At 39.3% G+C, this 24,180-nt stretch overlaps 1 protein-coding gene across 1 annotated transcript in view; it reads left to right on the top strand.

Annotated features, from left to right (window-relative positions):
* Nucleotides 1–1,302: 1,302 nt before the first annotated feature.
* The window catches only part of NAV2 (neuron navigator 2), a gene marked incomplete at its 5' end in the record, with an annotated part of 37,583 nt that continues 14,705 nt past the window's right edge, over nucleotides 1,303–24,180 (top strand). Inside the window, 10 exons of the mRNA XM_010015821.1 lie at nucleotides 1,303–1,463; nucleotides 4,031–4,219; nucleotides 9,555–9,607; nucleotides 11,539–11,562; nucleotides 11,682–11,756; nucleotides 16,255–16,338; nucleotides 16,974–17,085; nucleotides 18,360–18,505; nucleotides 20,657–20,665; nucleotides 21,057–21,229. Of these exons, the coding sequence (XP_010014123.1) occupies nucleotides 1,303–1,463; nucleotides 4,031–4,219; nucleotides 9,555–9,607; nucleotides 11,539–11,562; nucleotides 11,682–11,756; nucleotides 16,255–16,338; nucleotides 16,974–17,085; nucleotides 18,360–18,505; nucleotides 20,657–20,665; nucleotides 21,057–21,229 (1,026 nt within the window). The remainder of the gene's footprint in view (nucleotides 1,464–4,030; nucleotides 4,220–9,554; nucleotides 9,608–11,538; nucleotides 11,563–11,681; nucleotides 11,757–16,254; nucleotides 16,339–16,973; nucleotides 17,086–18,359; nucleotides 18,506–20,656; nucleotides 20,666–21,056; nucleotides 21,230–24,180) is intronic.

Here is a 24,180-nt window from a genome sequence, read left to right as displayed (position 1 = left end):
TGTATGTCTCTAATAACTAAGGACTCTTTTTTAACACCCGAACATTTGAGTGCTGAAGAGGTAGGTATTAGTGCTGAAAAAAAGAATTCCTTAGTGTGTTAAAGTAAACTGACTTTTTAAAGCCCCTTTTTTAATAAACTGATGTATGTGCAAAGTTGAAGAGATGCAGATAGTCAAGTCTGTTGTTAAGTGTTGAGGCATAAGCAGCAGAATGAATGAAAGCATTTTTCAAAAGTAGTTTTGAGTTTTTGCAGTGTTAATTATTGTGGTGTTCACATGGATTTAAAACAGTCTTCATAAGTGATACCTTACTGTAGAGTATTTAGTTGGAGGGAAGCTAATTAATTAAATAGATAATATCAACTAATAATAGGCTTCAAGTGTTTTTGGAAGGAGAGTTAGAAACTCAAATATTTCTCAAAAGCAGATGGCAGAGCATAAGACAGACACTGAAATCCGTCAGCAGATGAGTGTTTCCATGATGCTCTTTCTGTTGATACCTGTATCCTATCATGTATTTCATATAACACCTGTGGTAACATCCCTATTTTTCAAGCATATACAGAAGCAGATTTAAAACTTTGCTTAAGCCAAAGCCAGTGGGCGTTTTGCCATTGAAGTTGGCATAGACAATGTTTCTGCTTTTTTCTTTGCCTTCAGAAAAGGCTAAACATCATCTCCTCGATGATGATTTAATGCTATTAGTTTTGAACTAAATGGGATACACCTCCACAGGCCATTGTATTTCATGTCTCTGGAAGATGAATGATTGGGTCACAGCTTGTTGAAAATCTGATAATGGCTTTGTTGACTTGAATTTGGGTATATGACAAAAAGCCAGATAAGCTTAGTGATGTACCAAAATATTAAACTAGTGATAGAATTTTAGTATAACCTTAGGGAAGGAAAGGATTTCCATATTATGGCTTTATTTTTAAATCATCCATACGTAACATACCCTATTTTTTACTCTACAGTGACACTGTATACAAGTTCTATCTGTACCTTTTTGTTCACTACTAGTTTGGCTAGATCTGAAGCCATAGGAAAGGAGTTTGGGGGGAGGGGGAGTGTTCCCCTAAAGAGACGGTTAATGAATTAGGAACAGCTTAAAAACAGCAACTCCTTAATTCAGAGTTATATTGGATTTATATCATTTTAATCCTTAAATTTCACATGAGTGTTCTTCCACCTGCTTTCTTCCCCTCTCTCCCTCCCCAGGTTTTGTGACATTTCACGGTAGGGTTTTTTTTTACTTTAAATAAATACATGTCAACCGTTCTGAAATAACTGTTTTTCCAGGTATGCTCCGTCCTCCCAGCTCCGTAATCAAGAGGATTCTAAAGAGTGGCTACGCTCCCATTCAGCGGGAGGACTTCAGGATACCGCTGGCAATTCCCCTTTTTCATCTGGATCCAGCATAACATCACCCTCTGGAACTAGATTTAACTTCTCACAGCTTGGTGAATAATTTTCTGTTATCACAGCAATACCTCACTTGTCTTGAAAACAGCATATTACACAATATCATTTTCTTCTAGCAGCTCTGAGTCCTGCATTCAACCTCAGGAAGCAAGTTCATTGAAACGTGTGACTAATTAGCATTATTATCTCATTTTCTGGACAAGAGAAGGCTCAGGGGGGACCTTATCACTCTTTAGAACTATCTGAAAGGAGGATGAAGCCAGGAGGTAGCTGCTCTCTTCTCCCAACTAACAAGTGACAGGACAAGAGGAAATGGCTTCAAGCTGCACCAGGGGAGATTTAGACTGGAGATTAGGAATGATTTTTTCCCCCGAGAGGGTGTTCAGGCATTGGAACAGGCTGCCCAGGGCAGTGGTGGAGTCACCGTCCCTGGAAGTGTTCACAAACCATGTAGATGAGGCCCTTAGTGATGTGGTTTAGTGGTGGCCTTGGCACTGCTGGAGCAATAGTTGGACTTGGTGATCTTAAAACCTAGCTGATTATGTGATTGTGTGATTCTGTATGTCCAAAGGTGGCATACTTTTAGTAACTCTTTGAAAATACTTCTCTGGGGATAATTAGATGTCTTAATATAAATTGTGAGCTATTTGATAGGGCTGTTTGTGAATATCACACATTGGGGTGTTTAAAGGACTTAAGATGTTGCTTACTCTGTTTATTAATATTACTTACTATATGTGCCTGTCTCATCAATTTGAGATATTTTATCTTTGTCTGTATTTTACAGATAGCTTCTTTGACAGTTGTATAAAGCTCAGTCTGAAATATTATGTAATAATTATGTTTTATTGAATCATAGATTGGTTTGGGTTGGAAGGGACCTTAAAGATCATGTAGTTCCAACCCTCCTACTCAGAAGAATTTTAATTCAAAAAAAGACACCATTCTTTCACTTTACTACATTGATAAAAGGAAACACTTTTTAAGTGAAGGAAACCGTAAAAGTTGATTGACAGGATCCATAAGGCACTGCAGATTTTAGTTGACCATATCAGAAGGTGAAATAACATCATATAAACCTCTAGTAGTGCTCATCTCTGGTACGCTGGTTAAGTATCACTTAGTTGGCTTTGCAGTTTGTTTAGGTATATAAATCAACCCTAACAGTAGATATATTGTCTTTAAGTTAAGTGGCATTTGGAAAGTACTACATTGAACAGATGTTTTCTGTTTCTTTCTGATTTTCAGAAGCCACTCCATATTTTCCAGAATGATAAATAATATGTGAATAGTTGAGCCTATACCTGTGAACTTCTTGTGTTACATGAATTGGCAGCAGCTTAGGCACCGTCACTTACTTCTAGCGCAGCAGTAACCTTTTGGAGCCTTTCTTGGAGTGCACTGAAAAGAAACAGATTAAACAAACAGTTTTAAATAAACCAACAAAACCACTGACACTTAACAAAATTTCAGCTGACTATACACCCAGTATAATTACATTGCCAACAGCTAACAAACTGCCATGAAAGTTCATGAAAAGTGCTTTGATGGTCAAAAAAATGCCAAAGAAATGTCATCATAGGCCCAGAAAGTTAACTCTTCATGGAGAAAATTGAAGATTATTTACGTTAATAAGCTTCAAAAGCTATTTCGCCACAAGCAATTTTAAGAAAGAAAAAGGAAAGATTCTTCTGTGTTCTTAAGAGCTTGGAGATACCTGTGAGTGTCACAGGTGGCAACCTGTGCCAGTGCCTCACCACCAGTTAAACAGCAAATGCTGATATGAAAGTTGAGCATCTTTAAACTAAATCATTTTATCTTCTACAATAGTCTGTATCAGTTGATGGTGTATATAGAAACAGGCATTGACAGCACATCGAGAGGAACCTGCCAGTTGAACAGTGATTTTGTTGTTCTCATTTTTTTCCCACAGATCAACTAGTTCTTTGTAAATAGCAGGTATAGTTTTAGCAGGAAAGTTATTTAAAAAGAGTATGAAATTGGAGTAGGTGTTTTTTACTCTAAACACTGCCTGGGAGAGTATTGGCTTTTGAGGCAAAATTTAAGTTGTTTAATTCTTAAGACCTCACAGTGGAAAGAAACGATTCTGAAATATAAAACTAGTATGAAACTAAGGGTCTTAAAATTTGTGGCTTAAATACATATAAAAATGTTCTTTTTTGAGAACTTGAAGGCTTTGAAGGAGATAGTTCACAAAGCCTGTTCTGTATAGGCAGAATACTAGTTTCAGTTCCTTCGGGCATTTTAGTCATGGAGGAAGATCTGTTGCAAATTAAAGGAGGGTTAATTAGATCATGGCTACAAGGTGTTACTGAGTTGACTGAGCTTGTCTTTAGAAGCATAGAATTATCAAGCAATATTTGAAATTACCTTATTTATTTGAGTTTTCTTATTCACTTAGCTTGGTTTGCATACCTCTTATTTGAATTCATTGAACTTAGAAAATTAATGAAGGTCTAGAGAGGATGGCATCAAAAATTTGTATCTTAAAAGAAAAAAGAGACTCTTGTGGTAGTTGCACAAAAATTAGGTATTACAGTTTGTGGTCACGCAAATAAATTGGTGTTTATTCTTCACATTATAGCAAGCCCAACCACTGCGGCCCAGATGAGCCTGTCAAATCCAACCATGCTGCGGACCCACAGCCTTTCCAATGCAGATGGTCCTTACGACCCTTATAGTGACACACGCTTCAGGAACAGCTCCATGTCCCTGGATGAGAAAAGCAGAACAATGAGCCGGTCCGGCTCTTTCCGTGATGGCTTTGAAGAAGGTCAGTAAAGTGATGGTGCTGGAAATGATCAGGAGATGGTATTTTCACATAAACAAAGTATACATGTGGTGCTTTTCAGGTCAGCATAAGGGTGGCTTCAGAGAATGGTTCACTCTGAGCAGAGTTCTCAGTGCTAGATGAAACCTTAGTTCTACTCCTCATTGTTCTGATGATATTTATTCAGTGATCATTCTGGCTGGGCATAGGAAGGCATGCAAGCGTCGTACCTAGATCATCACTGTTGAAGAAAGTATAAGCACATCATTGTTAGTAATCTCAAAATTACCCTAGTTCACACTTGAAGTGAGCATATTAAAGTGTTTCCTTAAAAAGGATTGTTTTCCTGAACTTGGGCCTCCACAATTCTATGTGTAGTATAAGTAATTGATAGTAGCCAGCCTATTGTTTCTATCCCAGTTAAATTTTCCAGTATTTCATCTGTATTCAAATTGTCTTTACTTTTTATTTCTGCTGAGTGTCCTGGGTTGATATCACACAGCTTCCACAGGAGGGACCTGAGTAGTTCAAAACATCTAGGCTTTTCCTTTTAATTCCTTGTCGTCTTTTCAAATATGTAATCGTAGCTGATAAAAGAAGCCCCCATGTAAATCTAAGAAGAAAAAGTCCTTTACCTATAAATAAATATTTAGTTTAGTTGCTACTGATCAGTGGCTGTAGCAGGAGTAGCTCTGAGCACAGATTAAAACCCTCAAGTGTTGCAGTTTGAGAAGTCAAGCGTGGGGTGAGCACTGGGAGTGGTTCGTAAGAAGGTTATAGGAAGTGCTTTCAGCATTAGCTCTTTGAGTCTTAGATCTGCTTTCTGGCAAGGATTGGGAATTTGCTTGGCTATCAAGTACTTTATCACTGCAGGTCACACAAGCCTTTGCTGGCTTGTTTCCCCCACCACTGAAGAGCTGCACTTACCCATCAGTGTTAGTACCAGTCTGTTGTTGCTGCTCCCCTAAAGCCAGGCATCTTTCCCAGAGATACTGATTATCCCATCAGTTTTCTGCCATTAGAAGAGGTAAAAAATGTGTATTGCATATGGCTCCAGAAGGATTCAGGGTTAATTTAATGTTGAATTTAGCCAGTCTAACTCCATTACATTTAATTGTATTTGAGAGGCATGTGGCTGAGGATCTTCAGTAGGTTGAAAACTGTTAGAATAACACTGTAGGACTGAAAACTCTTGTCATTGAAGGAATTAACATTTGTTCATGCCATGCTATCCTCTCAGAAAGCTAGATGATCACGAACAGTCAAAGGTTACCAAATACTTAGTCAGTTGAATTCCATTCTGTGATGAAAAGTCCTGATCTTACTAAAGAGTTCCTTAATGTAATCTGTGAAGGAATTTAAAGCACTGCATCTGAGTTAAACATAAATGATTTCGTGAAAGAGCTACTACAGCAAAACTTACTCAGGTTTTATTGAAGACATCAAAAAAATGTAACCTCAGCCTTCTAGGTTTGCAGCAAATCCATTTTGGCATGTTGGAGGTTAAGCTGGATCTTGTAATTCAGAAATTCTTGTCCAGGAGAGAGGCTAATTTGGAAGAATATTTAATAAGTATTTCATGTTTGAGGAGGAACCGTTTAAAAAAATAAAACGGAAGAGCTATGTGAAATGCTCTATGAAATGTTTTGCATTCATGTAATAAAAATGAAGTCCAAGAAAAATCTGCCAAGTTATGAACTTGAAAACAGTGAAAAGAGAGAACTTCTGTATACAAAGAAGGAATTTGACCCTACCATGAATATGCTGAAGAAGTACCTTCCAGATTTCCCTAAATTCTTGGCACCTAAAAGGACAATAATATTTTACTTGATGGAATGTATGTTTAGGTGCAGTCTTCTTATTTTTGGCTTCAGGTTAAAGGTCTTCTGTCACTTCTCTGGCTATGCAGACAGAAGGCAGGGATATTCTGTTCATTAGCTCCTGCTTAACTTCTCAGGGAACCACAGGTTACAAGTGCACGTGGTTCCCGCATAGGGCATTTATCTTGTCCTGTGCTTTCAAACCTGCAGATGTAATCCACCTTCACTTTGAGAGAATGGATCAAAAAATATTACAGAAATTAAATTTACAGTTAATGAACAAATTGATTTTATACAATCAGCCAGTGTCAATCAAGCATAAATCCAGGTCTTAAATGAAGGTTACCAACCTACTTCTTAATTACTTATTAGCATGTTAGATCACAAGGGGTTTTTTCTTACCAGCTTCAGCAGGGCCAGGATTAATTCTTAAAAGCCTTTTTTTTGTCTCCGTAGTGTGAAGCACAACATGTAGGTCGAAACATTAGTCAGTTTTGCAGTACATAGCTCTCTTAATAGGAAGGGTTTCAGGACTTGGAAGATGCCAGCAGGAACAACCTCCAAGCTATCCCAAACTTCAGGAGGGAAAACAGCCTAAAACTGAAGTGGCCTCTTGGCTATCCAGTTTCCCTGCTTCTCTGGCCATCAGTCTTCCCAGGAGCTGTGCTGCTGCTGGCTCCACCTTGATACTTCACCCTCCTAGAGAGAAAGAAATGCAGTGAATTGTTGTTGGGATGTAGATGTTTGTTCGGTTTTGTGCTATTGACTCTTTCTGAGTTGCAGAAAGAACTGACAGTTGATCACGGCTAGACCATTTCTTTTCTCACATTAGCTGTGAGGAAGAAGTTCTTTACTGTGAGGGTGGTAAGGCACTGGAACAGATTACCCAAAGAAGTGGTAAATGCTCTCTATTCCTGGCAGTGTTCAAGGCCAGGTTGGACACTGCCTTGGGTGACACAGTCTAGTTCATTCCTGCCCATGGCAGAGGTTTGGAACTGGGTGATTTTAAGGTCCTTTCCAGCCCAAACCAATCTACGATTCTATGATTAAAAATGACACATGCTTGCATATGCATTTATAGAGCTTGAAAATAATAGCTCCAAAACAATTTTGGGTTTGTAGCCTGCATGCAGATGCATGTTAACTGCAAAAAAACAGGAATCACATCAAGAGCATAACTGCCTTCAGGCTCCTAATTAAATAGCCTTAAAGTAGCCATCTGAAGATACTTCAAAAAGAAATTGCAGGAAAGTATTAACTCCTTAGTTGTCCTTGAGACTAGAAATGTCAACTTAGATGCACATTCAAACAGTGCAGTGGTAATGTTTTACAAGGCAGGAGCAGGATTCCCAAAGTTACGTGTTCTTTCCCTTTTTCTGTTTTCAGTCTTATTTCATCCTTTAAAATCCCAATGTGATCTTAACAATTCCAGCTGATGTTAACTCAAGAATGTGTGTGTGTCAATACGTTGTAAGGGGATCTATTTCTTCTCTGGCCAGTTGGTATGGTTGCTGTCTTGAATATGTCTCTAGTAGTAAACACTGCACAAAGGAAGAATATAGAGAGGCAAATCAGAAAATAATCTTATATTTTCTGGATGAGTCCAGTGGTGGCTTTGTGCAGTATTGCCTGTACTTTGAGCTTTTTGTATTGAAGAGAGTTAAAATAGATTAGGAATCTTCAGCTTGGAAAAATTATGTCTGAAGGGAAGTGCTAATACCTAATCTAGTGCATTATAAAGAGGTGGTTTGTCCGTTACTTTTCATATCACACGGGTGTGGAGACACTCAAGGAACTTACTGAATGATTCAGCAGCAAGTCTAAAACAACTGCAAGAAATTATATTTCTAAACACAGGAACAGATTTTCATGCAGATGTGTCAGTGAATTCAGAAGCAGTTAGGCAAATCAATGGTAAGAGAGGTCACAGCGACTTTGAAAAATAACAGTCTTACTGCAGTTTCCATCTCAGGAATTTCCATCTCTGCTGATTCCCAGAGATGCAAAGGCGTACCTGGGGAAAAAATCACTGGGTATCTGCTTGCTCCTTGCATTTCTTTCCGTAAACATGGGCTGCAATTGCAGCCAGAGATGGAGCACACGATTAGACAGCCCCTGGCTCTGACTCACACTGGTTATTTTTATGTTTTTAATGCAGTACAGTCCTTAACATCTAACTATAAAGATCATTTTAATTGAAAGTATGATTAACCAGAAAAAGCAAATGGGTGTGAGGGTTTTTTTTGCTTTCTTGTGGGTTTTCTAAATTGTCTTAAATTCCTCCAGAAGCCAACTTAGACTTTGTTTACTTTTCTTTCCAGACTTGCCTTAGGATATAATGTCAGTGGGAAAGCAGAGCCCATTTATTATGAATGTAGGATAACTGCAGTAGGCAATGGAGCAAAGTGGCAGCTTTTCTAAGCCCTTTTTTTGGCTGGAGAATTTAGATGAAAGAAGAAGTGATTTAACACGATTTCATACAATTTGTATGAAGTTACCTGAAGTTTGAATTAAAGTTTCAGTAAAATATATTTTGTTTCTAAAAATAAAGGTAATACTGTGTGTTTCATTAGCAGAAAGAATAGCTTCAGGTATTTTTTTTTTTAATAACATAATCAAAAGTAAGATTATATGTAAATCCTAATACTGGGGTGATGGAAACAACCTTGAGAATCAGCACATATGTATATCTCTTAATGAATCTATATTTAAATGCGAAACCTGCTTGAAATGGGTTCTTTTCCAGACATGGTTTTATAGCCATGCTACTGTGGTGGGTTTTCTATGAGAGAATGAACTTGGCCTTGTTAAAGAAATGTCATTGCTTTAAAGAAAGACCAAAAAACCCTGCAGGGATAGGGAATGTTCAGCTCATTGATGCCTGTAATACAGCTCCCCAGCAGAAGGAAGATACAGATGCATTCAGAGGACAATTAAGAGCCACAAAATTAGACAGTGGTTTCTTCTCTGGATGTTCCACATCTGCTGCTGGAGCATCTGGTTATGTGCTGGGTATTACGGTTTCCTCGGGACATCTCCTTCTTGGTCTGCTACTTGAAGAAAACAGCCTCCCCCTCCTCAATCTCATCTGAAATTGAAATTTACCTAGATGTACTTTTGTAATCTCTCCTGAATTTCTGTTAATTTGTTGGGGGTTTTATTTTGAGTAAACCCTTTTGCAAGTTTCTTAAGATAAGCTGTCCAGAGAAATACTTGTTTCTGAACAAATCTGCATCAAAACTTTTCTTTTTAATCTTCTTGACTTCATTTCCCCAAAACCCAGGTATTACTAAATTGTTAAAACAGCTTTATCAAATCATTTATGGATTGTATTTCCTGGCCATGCATTCTTTAAACTGTACATTGCTGGTGCAATAATATAATTAAGTTTATGATGGATGATGAAATTTGGGAAAGTATTTCTTCAGTAGGCTGGTTGTTAGCAGGGGGTGATCTGTGGTGATTCCACTGTGTGGTTGCTGTATTTATATTCATCATGTTTATTTTCTTTCTTCTAGTGCATGGTTCTTCTCTCTCTTTAGTATCCAGTACCTCATCTATTTATTCAACGGTGAGTATAATGAAGTGAAAAATTTGGGTTTACTAATCAAAATGGTTGAATTACCAGTTTTATTTTGCTAATTATTTTTGCCATTCAAGGAAGGGGGAAAAAAAGGCTTTTCCTTTGACTGTGTTCTGAATGCTAGCTACAAAAGAGAAACGGTTACGTTCAGAAAGATGCCTGTGGATATTTAGCATTATCCTCATCAAACAGACTTTAATGGCCTAAAAGCAAATGATTGCTTTACAAAATGGCCAGATTACTTTTCAAGTCAATGTTTTACAACTACGCTGAATAAGTTTTGCTTCAGAGGACCTCAGTAGGTCTAAGATTTCGACCTGAAGCACCCCAGAATTTGCTGAATAAAGTCATTCCAGCCTTGTTTTAATGATTTGCTACGAAAGAAGTTTGAGGTTTTTAATGCACAGATGTTAATAATTCTAAAGAAGCCATTTGTTCACTGTGCCACTGTTACGTTCTTCAGAAGTATGTCTTCAATTAGGTTATCTGATCATAAAACAAGGCTTATTGGAGTGTGAAAACACAGGGTTGTGTTTTTTAATGAGTGTTGCATTTGATTATTTTCTTCCTAAGTCTTGTGAAGAGTGTCTATTTAAACATATACCATGGAAGACCGTGTAGGATAAGACTATACCTGTGCTGTAATGGGGAGGCGAGGCTGCAATGTGCTCGCCATGTCTTGCCTAGCTTTTCTCTAGCTGGTTGGTGTGGTAACTACAGTCATTCCTGGCATGCTTCGATCACAGGTTTGGGCGTTTCTTAAAACACAACCCTTTTAAAAAGCTGCTTCTGAAAAGAATTGCTTCTAAAATACATGTTAATTGAACAGGATCTTCAATTTCAAATTCTTAATGCAAGTATGATGTGTCTTCATGCTTACCACAGCTGTAACGAGCATATGTGATAAAAGAACTTGGCCCTTGGAAGGTCATGTATAACTAACTGTGAAGTCTTTCAAGCCACCATAGAGCTATTTATCATTATTTCTCATACATTGACATTCTCATACATTCACATTCTCATACATTAATAAGCTAAGACCTTGATAATAAATTGAAATACTACCTTTCATTATTGACTTCAGCTCAGGCAAGGTCCATATGAATCCAGAATAGATAGAAGGTATTGGAAGGATGGAAAACAGACCTTTTCCTCTGGGCTTTTGTTTATAACCATGTTTATAACCGTGAGAGCCTCAGAGCAGCTGCTGTCTAAGCTTCAGGTTTATGTGCTTGCTGCCCAAGCGCAAGTGGCTCCTAATAGTGTGGTTTGATGGGTATAATTTTCATGGTGTCTGCTAGTGGACATGTTTACACAAGGCAAGTGGAGTGTGTAACTTCTCTGTAGCTGAGAACTTTGGTTAGAAACAAGCCATCGTAGGCACAATTTTACCACGCAGGCCACAGCAGATGGCCAGTACATCCAGTTTGCATTCTTGGATAGCTAGCTATGAGTCCTTAAGTTTTTCACCACCCAAGTGGGAGTCATTTTATTTCATATCACTTTGGAATGCAAACATGTGATCTCCATTCTTTGGAGAGCTAGCTGAGCATGGGAGGAAGAGAATTACTGTCTGGTGTCAGGCATGTTGTGTGAGAGTCCTGGCTCTTTGGAAGCCTCATGCAGCCCCTTATGCACTTTACTCTTCCATGATTCAGACTTAGAGGTGCGCTAGTCGGTAGGCTGGGAATTGGAGCCTGAATTCCTTCCTGCAGGAAGAAGTACTGTGCAAGCAGCCTGTGTCTTTTCCTGAAGTGTAAATATTCTGGGAGATTATTTTAGATGGAATACGGATGTGGGAATCCAAACTAAGGAATTCACATGAGAGTTTTTGAAACCCTTTTGAAACATTGTATAAATTGGTCAGGCTGGTTATGTTGTAATATCCTCATTTATTTTCCTTTGTTTTTATTTTATAGCCTGAAGAGAAGTGCCAATCAGAGGTAAGAGCACATCATGTTTGACAGGCATAAATGTTCTGACAAGGCACTCTGCGTTCCGTGTCTTGCTGGTTTATTTTTCCATATTACAGTGCAGTAAAGTGCTCTGTTCAAATCCATAGATTCGCAAGCTACGAAGAGAGCTGGATGCGTCCCAAGAAAAGGTGTCAGCTCTGACAACTCAGTTGACTGCCAACGTGAGTACAACTCTGAGAACAAACACTAACAGGGAATGCATTTAATGTGCCAGTTTTTCTGGCCATTACCAGCCCCATTTTATTATGTGACAGAAAGATTTCATGTGTATAACATTCAGTTTAAAATAACTGCATGCATGTGGGACCTTCCCTCTGCTGAATTGTGTGATGCCTTCCTTTAAATACTGAATTATAATATTCATTTGCCTTTTGAGATACATATGTAAACCATCTTCAGAGCTTGAGAAAAATCACTAAGACAGGATCTTTTTCTTATAAATAGTGTCTTGCTTTATAAATCCAATTGGATGTTTGTGGGATAAGGATTGTAATTGGTAAGAATAAATATTGGTAGAAACGTGAGTTGAAATTCATTATACTTTGCTGTTTCAAAAAGATGTGGGCTAATGGCGTGATAGGTAATAGTGGCATAAGGGGCTCTGAGAACTAATTCCAAGTTTTGCCTGAAGAGTGAACATATCTGATTTTTATTAACCAGTGTAGGTACAACTCTTGCTTGTTTCCCTTGAGGAACTTGATGAATAAGTAATGTAAGACACTTGGAAAAAGAAAGATTTGCAAGCCAGGAGGTGTTGAGGCAACACTATGTGTGACCCTGAGCAAGTTTGTGTGTTCTGTGCTGAAATCTGCAAAACAGAAGCTTTGCTAGAAAAATAAGCAGTGCTAGAATAAATAAACTACAGATGAATAGTCACTGGATCATACTGACATCCTAGTTTGTTGGAAGGAATTCAGAACACATGCTACTGAACAGGACATTCCTGTCCACCAGCTCTTTGCATAGGTAGAATGCGAAACTCGGCACAGTAAAGAGCACTAATGCTTATCACAAGAAGGATTCAAGGGGAAGTCTGCTGTAGTGGTCACTGCAGGTATCACGGTCCTTCATGCAGTTTGCAGAATGGAAAAGCAAAAAAACCAAGAACAGTTAATAGAGAAATCAAGTAAAAGGGCTTTGACTGCATGTAACAACTCAGTTGCTTTCCCAAGAGGAAAAGGAAGAATTTAAAAAACCTTCCAGAACTTAAATATTTAAATGTTTGCCTTTCAAATACAAAGAGGACTGGATACACGAGTTGGTTTTCATCCAGAAGTTTCCTTTACACATGAGAAAGCAGGACTAGGTTCTCTTGCATGCATCTTTTTTATCATCTTGTTAAGTAACCCAGCTTGTGTCCTTCAAACAAAGAACTTTCCAGCCGTTCAACTCAGCATAGCTCTGCCTTAGTTTTGCTGCATTCTTTTTCATAGAGTGTTCAGATTCAATAGGCTGTTACTCAACACAGGAGTTAGTAGCCTGTCTCCAACAGCAATGAGTAGCACAGGCTACTGTATCCCTGTCTAAGCCGCCACTAATTTGCCCAAGACTTTGTGCATGGCTGCTACCACTGTCTTTTTGGAGAATAGTTTTTAATAGCTGCTGCACATTTTTGTTTGGTTTGGAGTAATTTGGGGGAGGGTGGAGTTGGGGGTCCCCCCAAAAAGTTAGCATCACTGACATACAATATTTGCTTTTGTCCTTGTAGGGTTTTACTTATGCTGTTTAAACTTCTTAGACTTGGAATTGCCCTTATTTGTCCATAAAACAGCAACAGTCTGCTGCAGAGATGTTGCTATAACTGTCCTAGTAATAGATTTCAGTCTGTAGCCACCTTTTTTCAGAGAATGTACCTTTTTTCCATTAAAAAGGCCAGGTCTGTTCCCAAAAAAGTTAAGACTCATAAATGCTGTTTGTTAAGACATTGCTTTAGGGACATTTCCTTTACACAATATTTTTTTAATAGAATGATTTTAATGTAAGCATCTTGCATTCATCTTTCTATTTAATGTATTATTTTTTTTCTTGAATTTTCCTGTATCGGCACTGCAGCTTTGGATGCCTCTCTGGCCAGCAGGGCCAAGAGTTTAAAAAAGTTTTTCTCCAACTAGGAAGTGCAAATGAGTCTTTTTTTCCATAGTTCACTGAACAATTTCCAGATAGGAATAATTTCAAGGTGCTTGATCCGTGTTTGAAAGATCAACTTTCTCTCAAGGTTCAGGTCAAAGCGTTAAGGGTTTGTATCCCATTATTAATCCATTTGGTCCTGCTTGCCCGTTTCTTTTTCGCTTTTGCAATGTATTGCTGAGGACTCCTGAATATCAGTTTTGTTGTTGCCTGTTCATCCTCCCCAACAGAAGCTTTGCAGACTGTGTTTTTAAAATAAATATTTAGATTTTCATACGTCTGTAACATGAGGGTCTAAATGACTTTTTGCTATTTTCTCACAGGCTCAGCTCTGTTTATTTTCACAGGGGGTGATGGGAATGAGAGATGCACATCCCTGTGTTATTGTACTGCTCATGTTTGTTTTCACTGCAAATGTGAGGACTGTTATTTAGGATAAGTCAGCTGTGTGCTGCTGCTGAACAAGTCAGGAATAGCTCTGTGAAAGGTTTTGCTGTTCCGTGTATATTTAGGCAAGAGAATGTCCTTTTCCACTTTGAAAAACTTCACACAATTTTACGTGTCGTTGTGTGTATAGAATTGTTTTCAATAGCAAAATAAAGTATTTTTTATAGTTTATGTAGATTATTGTGCCTAATGAGACAAATACATATTGAACTATGTCTGTGTTACTTGTGCACATTCATATACATGTGTATCTATAAAACGGTGCCATGTCATGTCACTGGAAACATACTTCCCTCTTACCAAGGTCCTTTCCGTCTTCTCAATCTGTGTTTCCTTCATGTACCATCATTTTCATTTCCTAGCTGATGTTCTTAATGCAGTCGACACTGGGTTCTCATTGCTTCATGGGAAAAGAGAGAAGGGTAATTGGCCAAGCACCAGAAGTTTTGGATCATATTTAGCACATGGACCTTGGTTGCAAGCAAATATTCAAATATTGGAAAATTCTTTGAGTTAGATGCAGATGTATCAGCCAGTAAAGCATCTGACAGGTTGCCTGCAATGCTGAAGTAGTCCTTATCCCTTTCTGCAGGGAAGGCATCTCTGGACTCAACTGACTAACTTGGCTTTTGGAGTTCTCATGTTGGGATAGCACAGTGAAAATCTGTAACCTGCAGCACCTTTTTGCCTTAAATATCCACAAGGAAAATAGTCATCTAGTTGGAGGGATGTTTCTGCCTGGCTTTCCTCTACCTAAAAACGTGCTTTATATTTTGTCAAGGCCAGATTGGATCTAGTGGGAGGTGTCCCTGCCCATGGCAGGGGGTTGGAACTAGATGATCTTTTCCAAGACAAACCATTCTATGATTTAGTGTTTCCTATTTTATTTTGGGTTTTAGGGTGTCCTCCTAAAACTCAGGAGTGACATTTTGTTGTTTGGGGGTGTAGATATATATGTATACTTCGGGAAAATACTTTAGATACAAACTTTTTGTGAAAAGCATTGTGGAAAGAGTTCCCTTAACCATATGAAGGGCACCTGAAAACTATTACTGGGTAACCTTATACATGCTAATAATGACCCACATAAAAAGTCAAAGATGAAGTCTGATTTCAGAACTGAAGAGCAGGAGATGTTCAGAAATAGGCATTGGTTTGTTTCTTTTTCCTCTCTACATTTTGTGACAGGAGGTCTTGTCATGTCATTGCTTGCAATAGCTTGAGGACATGGCTAGATAACCAAGGACATCCTTCCATGCATTTTTGGTGTCAGGAATACTTTCAGGTGACAAGATATATTTCCTAAAGCATCCTTGGAAAGACTCAGTTAATGAATCAGATGTTTCAAGAAAAAAATCAAATCTAATAAGTTTTTTTATTTCAAACGTGTCAAAATGTGTTTTCCATTTATCATAAGGTCCAAGCTTTTCAAAGGACCTTAACTCCTTGGGATCCAGGAGGTGTTCTTGCTGTATTCTGGATGTAGGATTGCACATTTTACAGAATAAATGAGAATTCTGAACTAGAAAAAACAATACCAAGCTTAGCTCTTTTGTTAGAGTATGTCTGACGTGATTACAATAGCCAGGACAGTCTGAGACAGCTGTCCTGGCTATTGCAATCATGGTATCTTAAGAAGTGGATGTAATAGCTGAGTGAGAAGCCACCTCCAGGAAATTGCCTCCTGATGTGCCAGGTCACAGTATTACTCGTATGTCTCTGTTTTCTGAAGTATTTGGTAGCAGCTACTGCTGAGCATGGTTTATAGCCTAAAACTGCATAATTCCATAGCGTGCTGCTGTAATAATTGTACAGGAAAGGGCTGATGTTTGCTAAAATCCTGAAATTGGTCCCTTACATTTGGCATTTCTGATTTTCCACAAATAAATAGTTTCTGGTAATTTGTTTGCAAGCATTTTCACAACTCATGCTCTATGCATTTGACCTTTTCTCATCAGTGTTTTTTCTCTGTATCATTTACACAACAAACGATGCAGTGCACTCGGTGGTCCATTTAAATACCCGCAGAAATGTTCTTGTCTGGGGAGGAGAGAACAAACTACTTCTGTATGGTTTGACTTTCAGGCTCACCTCGTGGCAGCATTTGAGCAGAGCCTGGGGAACATGACGATCAGACTGCAGAGCCTGACAATGACAGCGGAACAAAAGGCAAGCTTGAAAAGGATTTGGGGAAGTCTTAACTTCTGTTTCCAGCATCACTGCTCATGCTCCTTCTATGGTTGTGGGGGTTTTGTGCCATTTGCCTTCATGTCCTCAATTGTGGTAACAGAGTAAAATGGAATCAAAATTTTGTATAGAATCCTCATTTTCTGTACTGGGACGTTGTAGCAAGTGAGCAGGTTATTCCTGTAAGTTGTTGGTTTGGACACACATCTTCATTATTGCATATTTTTGCAATGAATTTCTTCCCAGTGCATCCACACATGTGCATGTTAAAGAGAAATGCTGAGAAAAATCCTTGCAAGACAGGCAACACTGGGGTTTTGGACACGATTAAGTAGTGTGTATTCAAGCATACACAATTCAATATACACAATATTTCTGTATGCCAGAGCTTCTATATTCTTTGTATCATAATAACCAGGCTGGTTTGCAGCCTATTGAGCATGTGCTTCCGTAGGCATATCAAACCTCATTTTCATCTCCTTGTACATATATTGCATAAATTCTCTATCAGCCCCGATTGAAATGTGGCTTCTTTGGAGCAGTTACCTTCATACCATCTGCATTTTCCAACGTGGCTTTTTTTTCTTTTTTTTCTTTTTTTTTTCCACTTGTTCAAGGACTCGGAGCTGAATGAGTTGAGGAAGACAATTGAACTACTGAAGAAGCAAAATGCTGCTGCCCAGGCTGCCATCAACGGAGTCATCAACACACCTGAGCTCAGCTGCAAAGGTGAGCAGCAAAGCACCACCTATAGCAACTGTGCAGTGCTCATGAGACTTTAATCCTCTCAGGAGTAACTGATGTAATCATCAAGGATCAGCTTTGTCTCATAAGCATGCTCTAGTTAACTTGTTTGGGATCATGTGGGATTTGAAATAGGTATCTGTGTAAACTGTGATAAATTGTACAGAAATAAATGGAGAGGTAAAACGAGAAGGTGTTTTAACAAAGCTTTTCCACCTTCAGTGTGGAAAATTCACTGAATTTACCAGAATCATTTAGTAATTCACACACCTAGATGCTGATGTGAAGCAGCAGGGAGCAAAATCCCCATTTCATTGCTGTCAGACACTTGGTTTATTTTCTTCAGTGTTTTCAGCAATCTCCAGTATAAAGTCTAAATACAGTCCTGTCTTATCACACATCTCATATTTATCCCAGTAATTTACATGGGGATGAATTCCTGAAGGAAGAGTTTGTGGGGTCTGGGTCTGAGATTTTAATCTCTTCACAAGAAACAATGATTACCATATCCTGGGCTGCATCAAAAGAAGCGTGACCAGCAGGTCAAAGGAGGTGATCCTGCCCCTCTACTCTGCTCTCATGAGACCCCACTTGCAGCACTGTGTGCAGTTCTGGTGTCCTCAACATAAGAAGGACATGGAGCTGCTGGAGCAAGTCCAGAGGAGGCCACAAGGATGATCAGGGGCTGAAGCATCTCCCGTATGAAGAAAGGTTATATGGGAACCAGGCTGAGAAAGTTGGGGCTGTTCAGCCTGAAGAAGAGAAGCTGTGTGGAGACCTCAGAGCAGCCTTCCAGTATCTGAAGGGGGCCTACAAGGATGCTGGAGAGGAGTCATCAGGGTCTGTAGCGATAGGACAAGTGATGAAGGGTTTAAACTTAAACAGGGGAAGTTGAGGTTAGATATAAGGAAGAAGTCCTTCCTTGTGAGGGTGGTGAGGCACTTGAACAGGTTGCCCAAAGACATGGTAAACGCTCCCTCCGTGGCAGTGTTCAAGGCCAGGTTGGGTGTGGCTTGGAGCAACCTGGTTTAGTGGAAGGTGTCCCTGCCTGGGGCAGAGGGTTGGAAGTGGATGATATTAAGGTCCTTTCCAACCCAAACCATTCTATCGTTCTATGATTAGCAGCGCTGCTTTGAATTACACAGTGCATCCACTGGGGTAAGTGATTGTCAAGATGTCTGTTTCCCTAAATGTTTCTTTTAGATTCCGTAATTTAACACCAAATAGCAAATTTTGACAGTGCCTCCATTCATATGCAGGACCTGGAGCTGCTCAACCCACAGACCTGCGGATCCGCAGGCAGCACTCTTCGGATAGCGTCTCCAGTATTAACAGTGCTACCAGTCACTCCAGTGTGGGGAGCAACATTGAGAGTGATTCAAAGAAAAAGAAGAGGAAGAACTGGGTGAGTGTATTTTAGCAGATCGCGTGAGGTTTATATAAAACTGTCAGAACATGCCCGGTGAAATTGAGCTGCTCAGCTCCTCCTTCCTCCCCTGCTGCAGCAGGTCAGCACAAGGACTATGCACTGCTTAAATCCTGTGTAAATTCTTTTGAAGGCTTAATTGAATCCTAAGTGATGTATATGCTTGTGTCGACGCTGCGTAGGATTGAGTTCTGGCTTCTACAGCTAAAAGGCCAGTCTTAAATTAGAAATAGCTGTTAAAGATCAATTCTGGCTTAAAGTAATGTGGTGTCCAACCTCCTAGGGAAAAACTGACGTCTGTCGTTAAAGTAGAAACAACTCTACAATGAGAGATTATTCTTACTTCTTTTTTTCTTTGGCTTGCTTTTAAGTGAACACTTAAATGTGTTTAACACTTGATGTTAAACACTTTAAGAACTCTGTTTTGAGCATTACCATGAAGCTCTACAATGAAAAAATACCAGCCTTGAACAATTTTGCTTACCTGTCATTTCCCATTTTTCCTTCTTTGCACATCATGTACTGTGTACAAGGTACCCTGTACTGGAGGAAAGGTACATTATATTAAACTCCATTTTCAATTAGACCATAATTGCCTTAGAGCCCTAGTCTGATTGTAGTCTGGACAAAAGTCCTTAGATCCTTTATTGTAGCCAGTAAAGCAATCCATCCCTTCCTTCCTACTGAATTTAAATCTTCCTGGATCTTTTGGATGTACAGTTAAATCTGTATAAATACAAAATGTGGTTAGAGCTGGTAAAAGCTTGATTTGTATTTGCACAGTATCCTCTCAGAAATGCTTGTGAAATTCCTGAACTATAAGAAACAACATTCTGAGCAGGTTCTTGTTTTTATTTCTCTCTTGTCCCAGTGGTTTAATTTTGGTATCTTTCCAGGTCCTTCATAACAGCAGTATTTCCATTCTGCCCCTTAAATTATCGTTTGAATGGAAACAGTGTCATCTCCAAATCTTTCTTGTGCTGGGTTATACATTAGTTATAGACAAATTAAATTGCTGTAACTTAAATTGCTAGCAATTCTGAATTGCTGACACAAACCATTCATAATCATTAAGCCTTAGTTAAGACAAACACTAAATTTTTGCTTTAGCTTCAATTCTTTGCTTTTGGAACCTAGTAGTTATTATCCTGCATCAACATTTATCATTCGGCAGATGACTATTTTTAAAGAAGGTTAAGAAAACATCTCCTTATTAAAAAAATAAATAAAGTTTTCAGGAAGCAGGAAAAACAGGACAGTCTTTTTGTGTTGTTATAAAAGATGAGTGCATCATTGCTGTGAAATGAAGATTGGAAATTCAGTCAGTAATTTACCGAGAAAAATGTGTAAGTTGAGTCTGATCGCCCATTGTTGTCTATTTCACAAATACTGAGGAAGTTCTCGGCCAAGATCTTTTTGTTATCTGTGAAAACAACACAGCTGTACATTCAGAGCTGAAACACCAGATTTTCAACATTTCTTACTGTAGGAGTCTTTTAGTCTAAAATTAACTTTCAGCTCATACTAAGCCAGCCTGTTCACAACATGTAATTTGTGATAGCATTAAATGGTGTTCATAGAATATCCTGAGTTGAAAGGGACCCATGAGGATCATCAAGTCCAAACCCTGACTCCACACAAAGCAAACTAAAAATTAAACCATGTATCTAAGACCATTGTCCAAATGCTTCTTGAGCAACTAACTGTTGAACTGAAACTTCGGGATAACATCAGTTTAATCACATGAATATTCATTCTTTTTGTTGTTTGGAAATGGCAGTCACATGAAAAAAGGTTATTTTGGTTACAGGTAGGTGAAATACCTGTTCCTGCAATGAAAAACACAGTATTAACTTGGCTGTCAACCAAAACATTCTGTCTGAGCTAAGGAGAAAATAAGATTTTAAGAGATTTGGGTCTGGTGTTTCCCCCAAGTAACACAAAAAATGACCATATGTCTTTTGAAACATCTGGTTTTGGATAATAGAGTTCCAGTTTTAAAGTAACTGTTGGTCTTTGTTGATTATTGATCATGTTTGTCTTAGAAAGCCGAAGCTTTCCTGGCTTTCCTGTTAAAACATGTCTTTTTTTCCTTCCCCCACTTCCTTTTGCTTGCGCTGCTTCTGGCAGGTCAATGAGGTAAGGAAGACCTACTTTACACTATGAGATACAAAGCTAACCCATCCGTTTACATCACTAACCATTTCAGCATCATGAACCTTGGCTGAGCCACATCACGTTGTAGCTGCAAGTTGTTAGAACATCGCCATCAAGCTTGTTGCACTGAACAAAATTTGCTATGAAATAGTTACAAATAGGAAGCATTGATATCCACTCCTATTGACATTATTAATCTCATAGTCAAGGAAAAGAGGCTTTTTTATTCTTTTTTACCTGTATTAAAATATACATGAATATGGCTTTTACCAGTTGGAGTATTTGCATGTTAGAGTTCTCGTTCTGTGGCTTTTTTTTGCCTGGTTCCCTTCTTAATGATGTGCCTACTGTTGTGTTTTTGGGGTTTTTTCAGTTACGCAGCTCCTTCAAGCAAGCTTTTGGTAAAAAGAAATCTCCCAAGTCAGCATCTTCTCATTCAGATATTGAGGAGATGACTGATTCTTCGTTACCTTCTTCACCAAAGCTGCCACACCATAACTCCACTGTTTCAACATCATTGCTGAGAGCTTCCCATTCCAATTCTCTGTAAGTGATTTAAGTTCTAAACAGCAAATGCTATGGAAGGCATCTTGCTGCACTGGTAGAGGAAAAGAGAAATACCGTGCTTTGAGGAGATCCAATGTTTTCCATGCTAGCTTGAAAAAACATCTCTAGGCTGCTTTACAGAAACAAGCAGAGGCAAAATGTACCCAACACCATCCTGTCCCCTTTGATTCCTCTGTCTAAGAACCTGCACATCTCTACAAGCACTATGAGAGTCTGACAGCTGTTCATCATGAGGCCATAGCAGGAGATGCAGTGGGCTAGACTGCTGTAGATCAGGGCTGGTCTGTTGCCATGATAAGTCTTTCTCCCAGGCATCATAGAATCATAGAATAGTTAGGGTTGGAAAGGACCTTAAGATCATCTAGTTCCAACCCCCCTGCCATGAGCAGGGACACCACACACTGAACTATGTTGCCCAAGGCTCTGTCCAACCTGGCCTTGAACACCGCCAGGGTTGGAGCATTCACAACTTCCTTGGGCAACCTATTCCAGTGCCTCACCACCCTCACTGTGAAGAACTTCTTCCTTATATCTAATCTAAACTTCCCCTGTTTAAGTTTGAAGCCATTACCCCTTGTCCTACCACTACAGTCCCTAATGAAGAGTCCCTCCCCAGCATCCTTATAGGGCCCCTTCAGATACTGGAAGCTGCTATGAGGTCTCCATGCAGCCCTCTCTTCCCCAGGCTGAACAGCCCCAACTTTCTCAGCCTGTCTTCATACGGGAGGTGCTCCAGCCCTCTTATCATCCTCTTGGCCCTCCTCTGGACTTGCTCCAGCAGCTCCATGTCCTTCTTATGTTGAGGACACCAGAACTGTACACATTACTCCAAGTGAGGTCTCACAAGAGCAGAGTAGAGGGGCAGGATCACCTCCTTCGACCTGATGGCCACGCTTCTTTTGATGCAGCCCAGGATACGGTTGTTTCTGGGCTGCAAGCGCACACTGAAGCTGGCTCGTGTCAAGCTTCTCATCAACCAACACCCCCAAGTCCTTCTCCGCAGGGCTGCTTTGAATCTCTTCTCTGCCCAGCCTGTAGCTGTGCCTGGGGGTACTGTGTTTTGCTAAATGGGGTGAAATCCTTAACCCTGTCATACTAGCAAAAGAAGGAGCAAAGATCAGACTTACATCTACTGCCTATTTTGAATGTTCTGTAGTCAAAGGAGGTTACAGGCAGAGAATAGAATAGCTGAATTTTGTATTCAGGGAATTAAAGATACGTAAGTTGACTCCCAGCCTAATACCTTTTCATTAGTGTCCAGGAAGCCAAAAATCATTGCATCATTACTGTAGCATGATTTATATTTCTTTGGGATGCTATCCCAGCAGAACATACTGGGTATGAAGATTATTTATAAGCAGGGTGACCTTCAAGGTCAGAATTAATTGGATCTCTTGCTGTTAATCAAACAAGCCACGCCAAGTCTGAGATTTTGTTTTCTCTGTTGGCTAAAGACAGCTAATCTGCCATGATGAGTTCCCAATTAAGTTGACAAATTCAGATAAAGGTAAGGATTTACTGGAAATCAAACAGGATAGTTAATGATACAGCTGAACTCATCTGCCAGCTTATGCCTGATGAATGATGATGATCCACTCCTTTTTCCTTCTGTACCTACCCAAGCCACCTTGCCTGCTCCTTCCCTTGCACTGGCTCTGCTAGTTCCCAGAAAACTCCACTGAGCTGATGCAACATGCTAATTATGTGAAAAATACTTCGACAGAAACAGGGGGTTTTCCTCCAGGTTGCTGGGTTGGCTCAGCTCAGGGCTCTGATCAGACTGTGATGAGTGCCAGAGCCAGCATAGGCATGGAAGCATGACAGCAGCAATGGCCAGGAGCAGGCTGGGGAAGAAACAAATGGGCTCCTTTGGGTGGTAGCAAGCTATTGTATAGGCTTATCTGTATGACCAAAACATACCCTTCTGCTTGGGTTTGTGTGAGAATGAGAGGTAGACTTTAAAGGCAGAACTTCTGCTCTGCTGCTTAACTCATTTTATGTTCATGGGAAGGTCACATGCAATCTTGAGGCTTCATTTTGACCACGTGTGAAATAAAGTTAATTAATTGCCTTACCACGCTGGTTTGTGTCTGAACTCACATTTTAGAATGTGCTTGGGTAACTCCGTAAAACAGATTTTATGTTAATTCTATCAGTAGCTTCGTCACTTGAGTAGGATAAATAAATACAGAAAGTTGTAAGAGGTAGTATTGTGAAACATGTAATTACCAAGCAGCCTTACGATCTTGATGATGTCATGCAAAGTTTCAAGCCTGATTTCAAATCAAATGCGTTTGAGTAACTACCCAGACTTGATGTTTTTCCCATCGCTTGTTTTCACATAAAGAGGTGAAAACAATAGCAATCGTTTCCAGCCATATAATAGTGATGAAATTTTAGTAGCTGAAGCTAATCCCCCATGAATTATTTTAGAAGCTTCTCCAGTGTCTCAAGCCTAATTGAGTGAGTTTCTGGTGACGGCAGCAAATTGTGCATTAGAACTCTAAGGCCAAAAACTTGTCAGATGCTGATCCCATCTATCCTCAGTCAAAATGCTATGTTTTATGTCTCTTTGTGAGACAAAAAGAGATAAATCAGTAAACTCAGGGAAGAATGGAATAAAAGTAAAACTTGTGTATTTTGGCTTATTGGCTTTTTGATGGGGAAACATCTCATTAACCTGATTTAGGGAGACACATTTTAGCTGAAATCTCCTTCAAAGCATGCAGCTGTGTAGTTGATCTTTATGTAGATAAACTTATGAATGTGTTAAAATGTTACTCACCCAGAATCTTTTTTTTTTTATTGGGGAGGAGGAGGGAATTAAAACGCCACCAAAAATGTTTAAGCATGAGTGCTTTGAAGTGAGCAGGAATTTATCATGCTTGAATAGGTGTAGAGTTCCAAAGCCCTCCAGAACAGTTCAGGGA

Source organism: Nestor notabilis, unplaced genomic scaffold (genome assembly GCF_000696875.1).
Source record: "Nestor notabilis isolate BGI_N333 unplaced genomic scaffold, ASM69687v1 scaffold2926, whole genome shotgun sequence".
NCBI classification, from domain to species: Eukaryota; Metazoa; Chordata; class Aves; order Psittaciformes; family Psittacidae; genus Nestor; species Nestor notabilis.
Note: the sequence above shows the minus strand (reverse complement) of the source record. Positions and strands in the feature narration are given on the sequence as shown.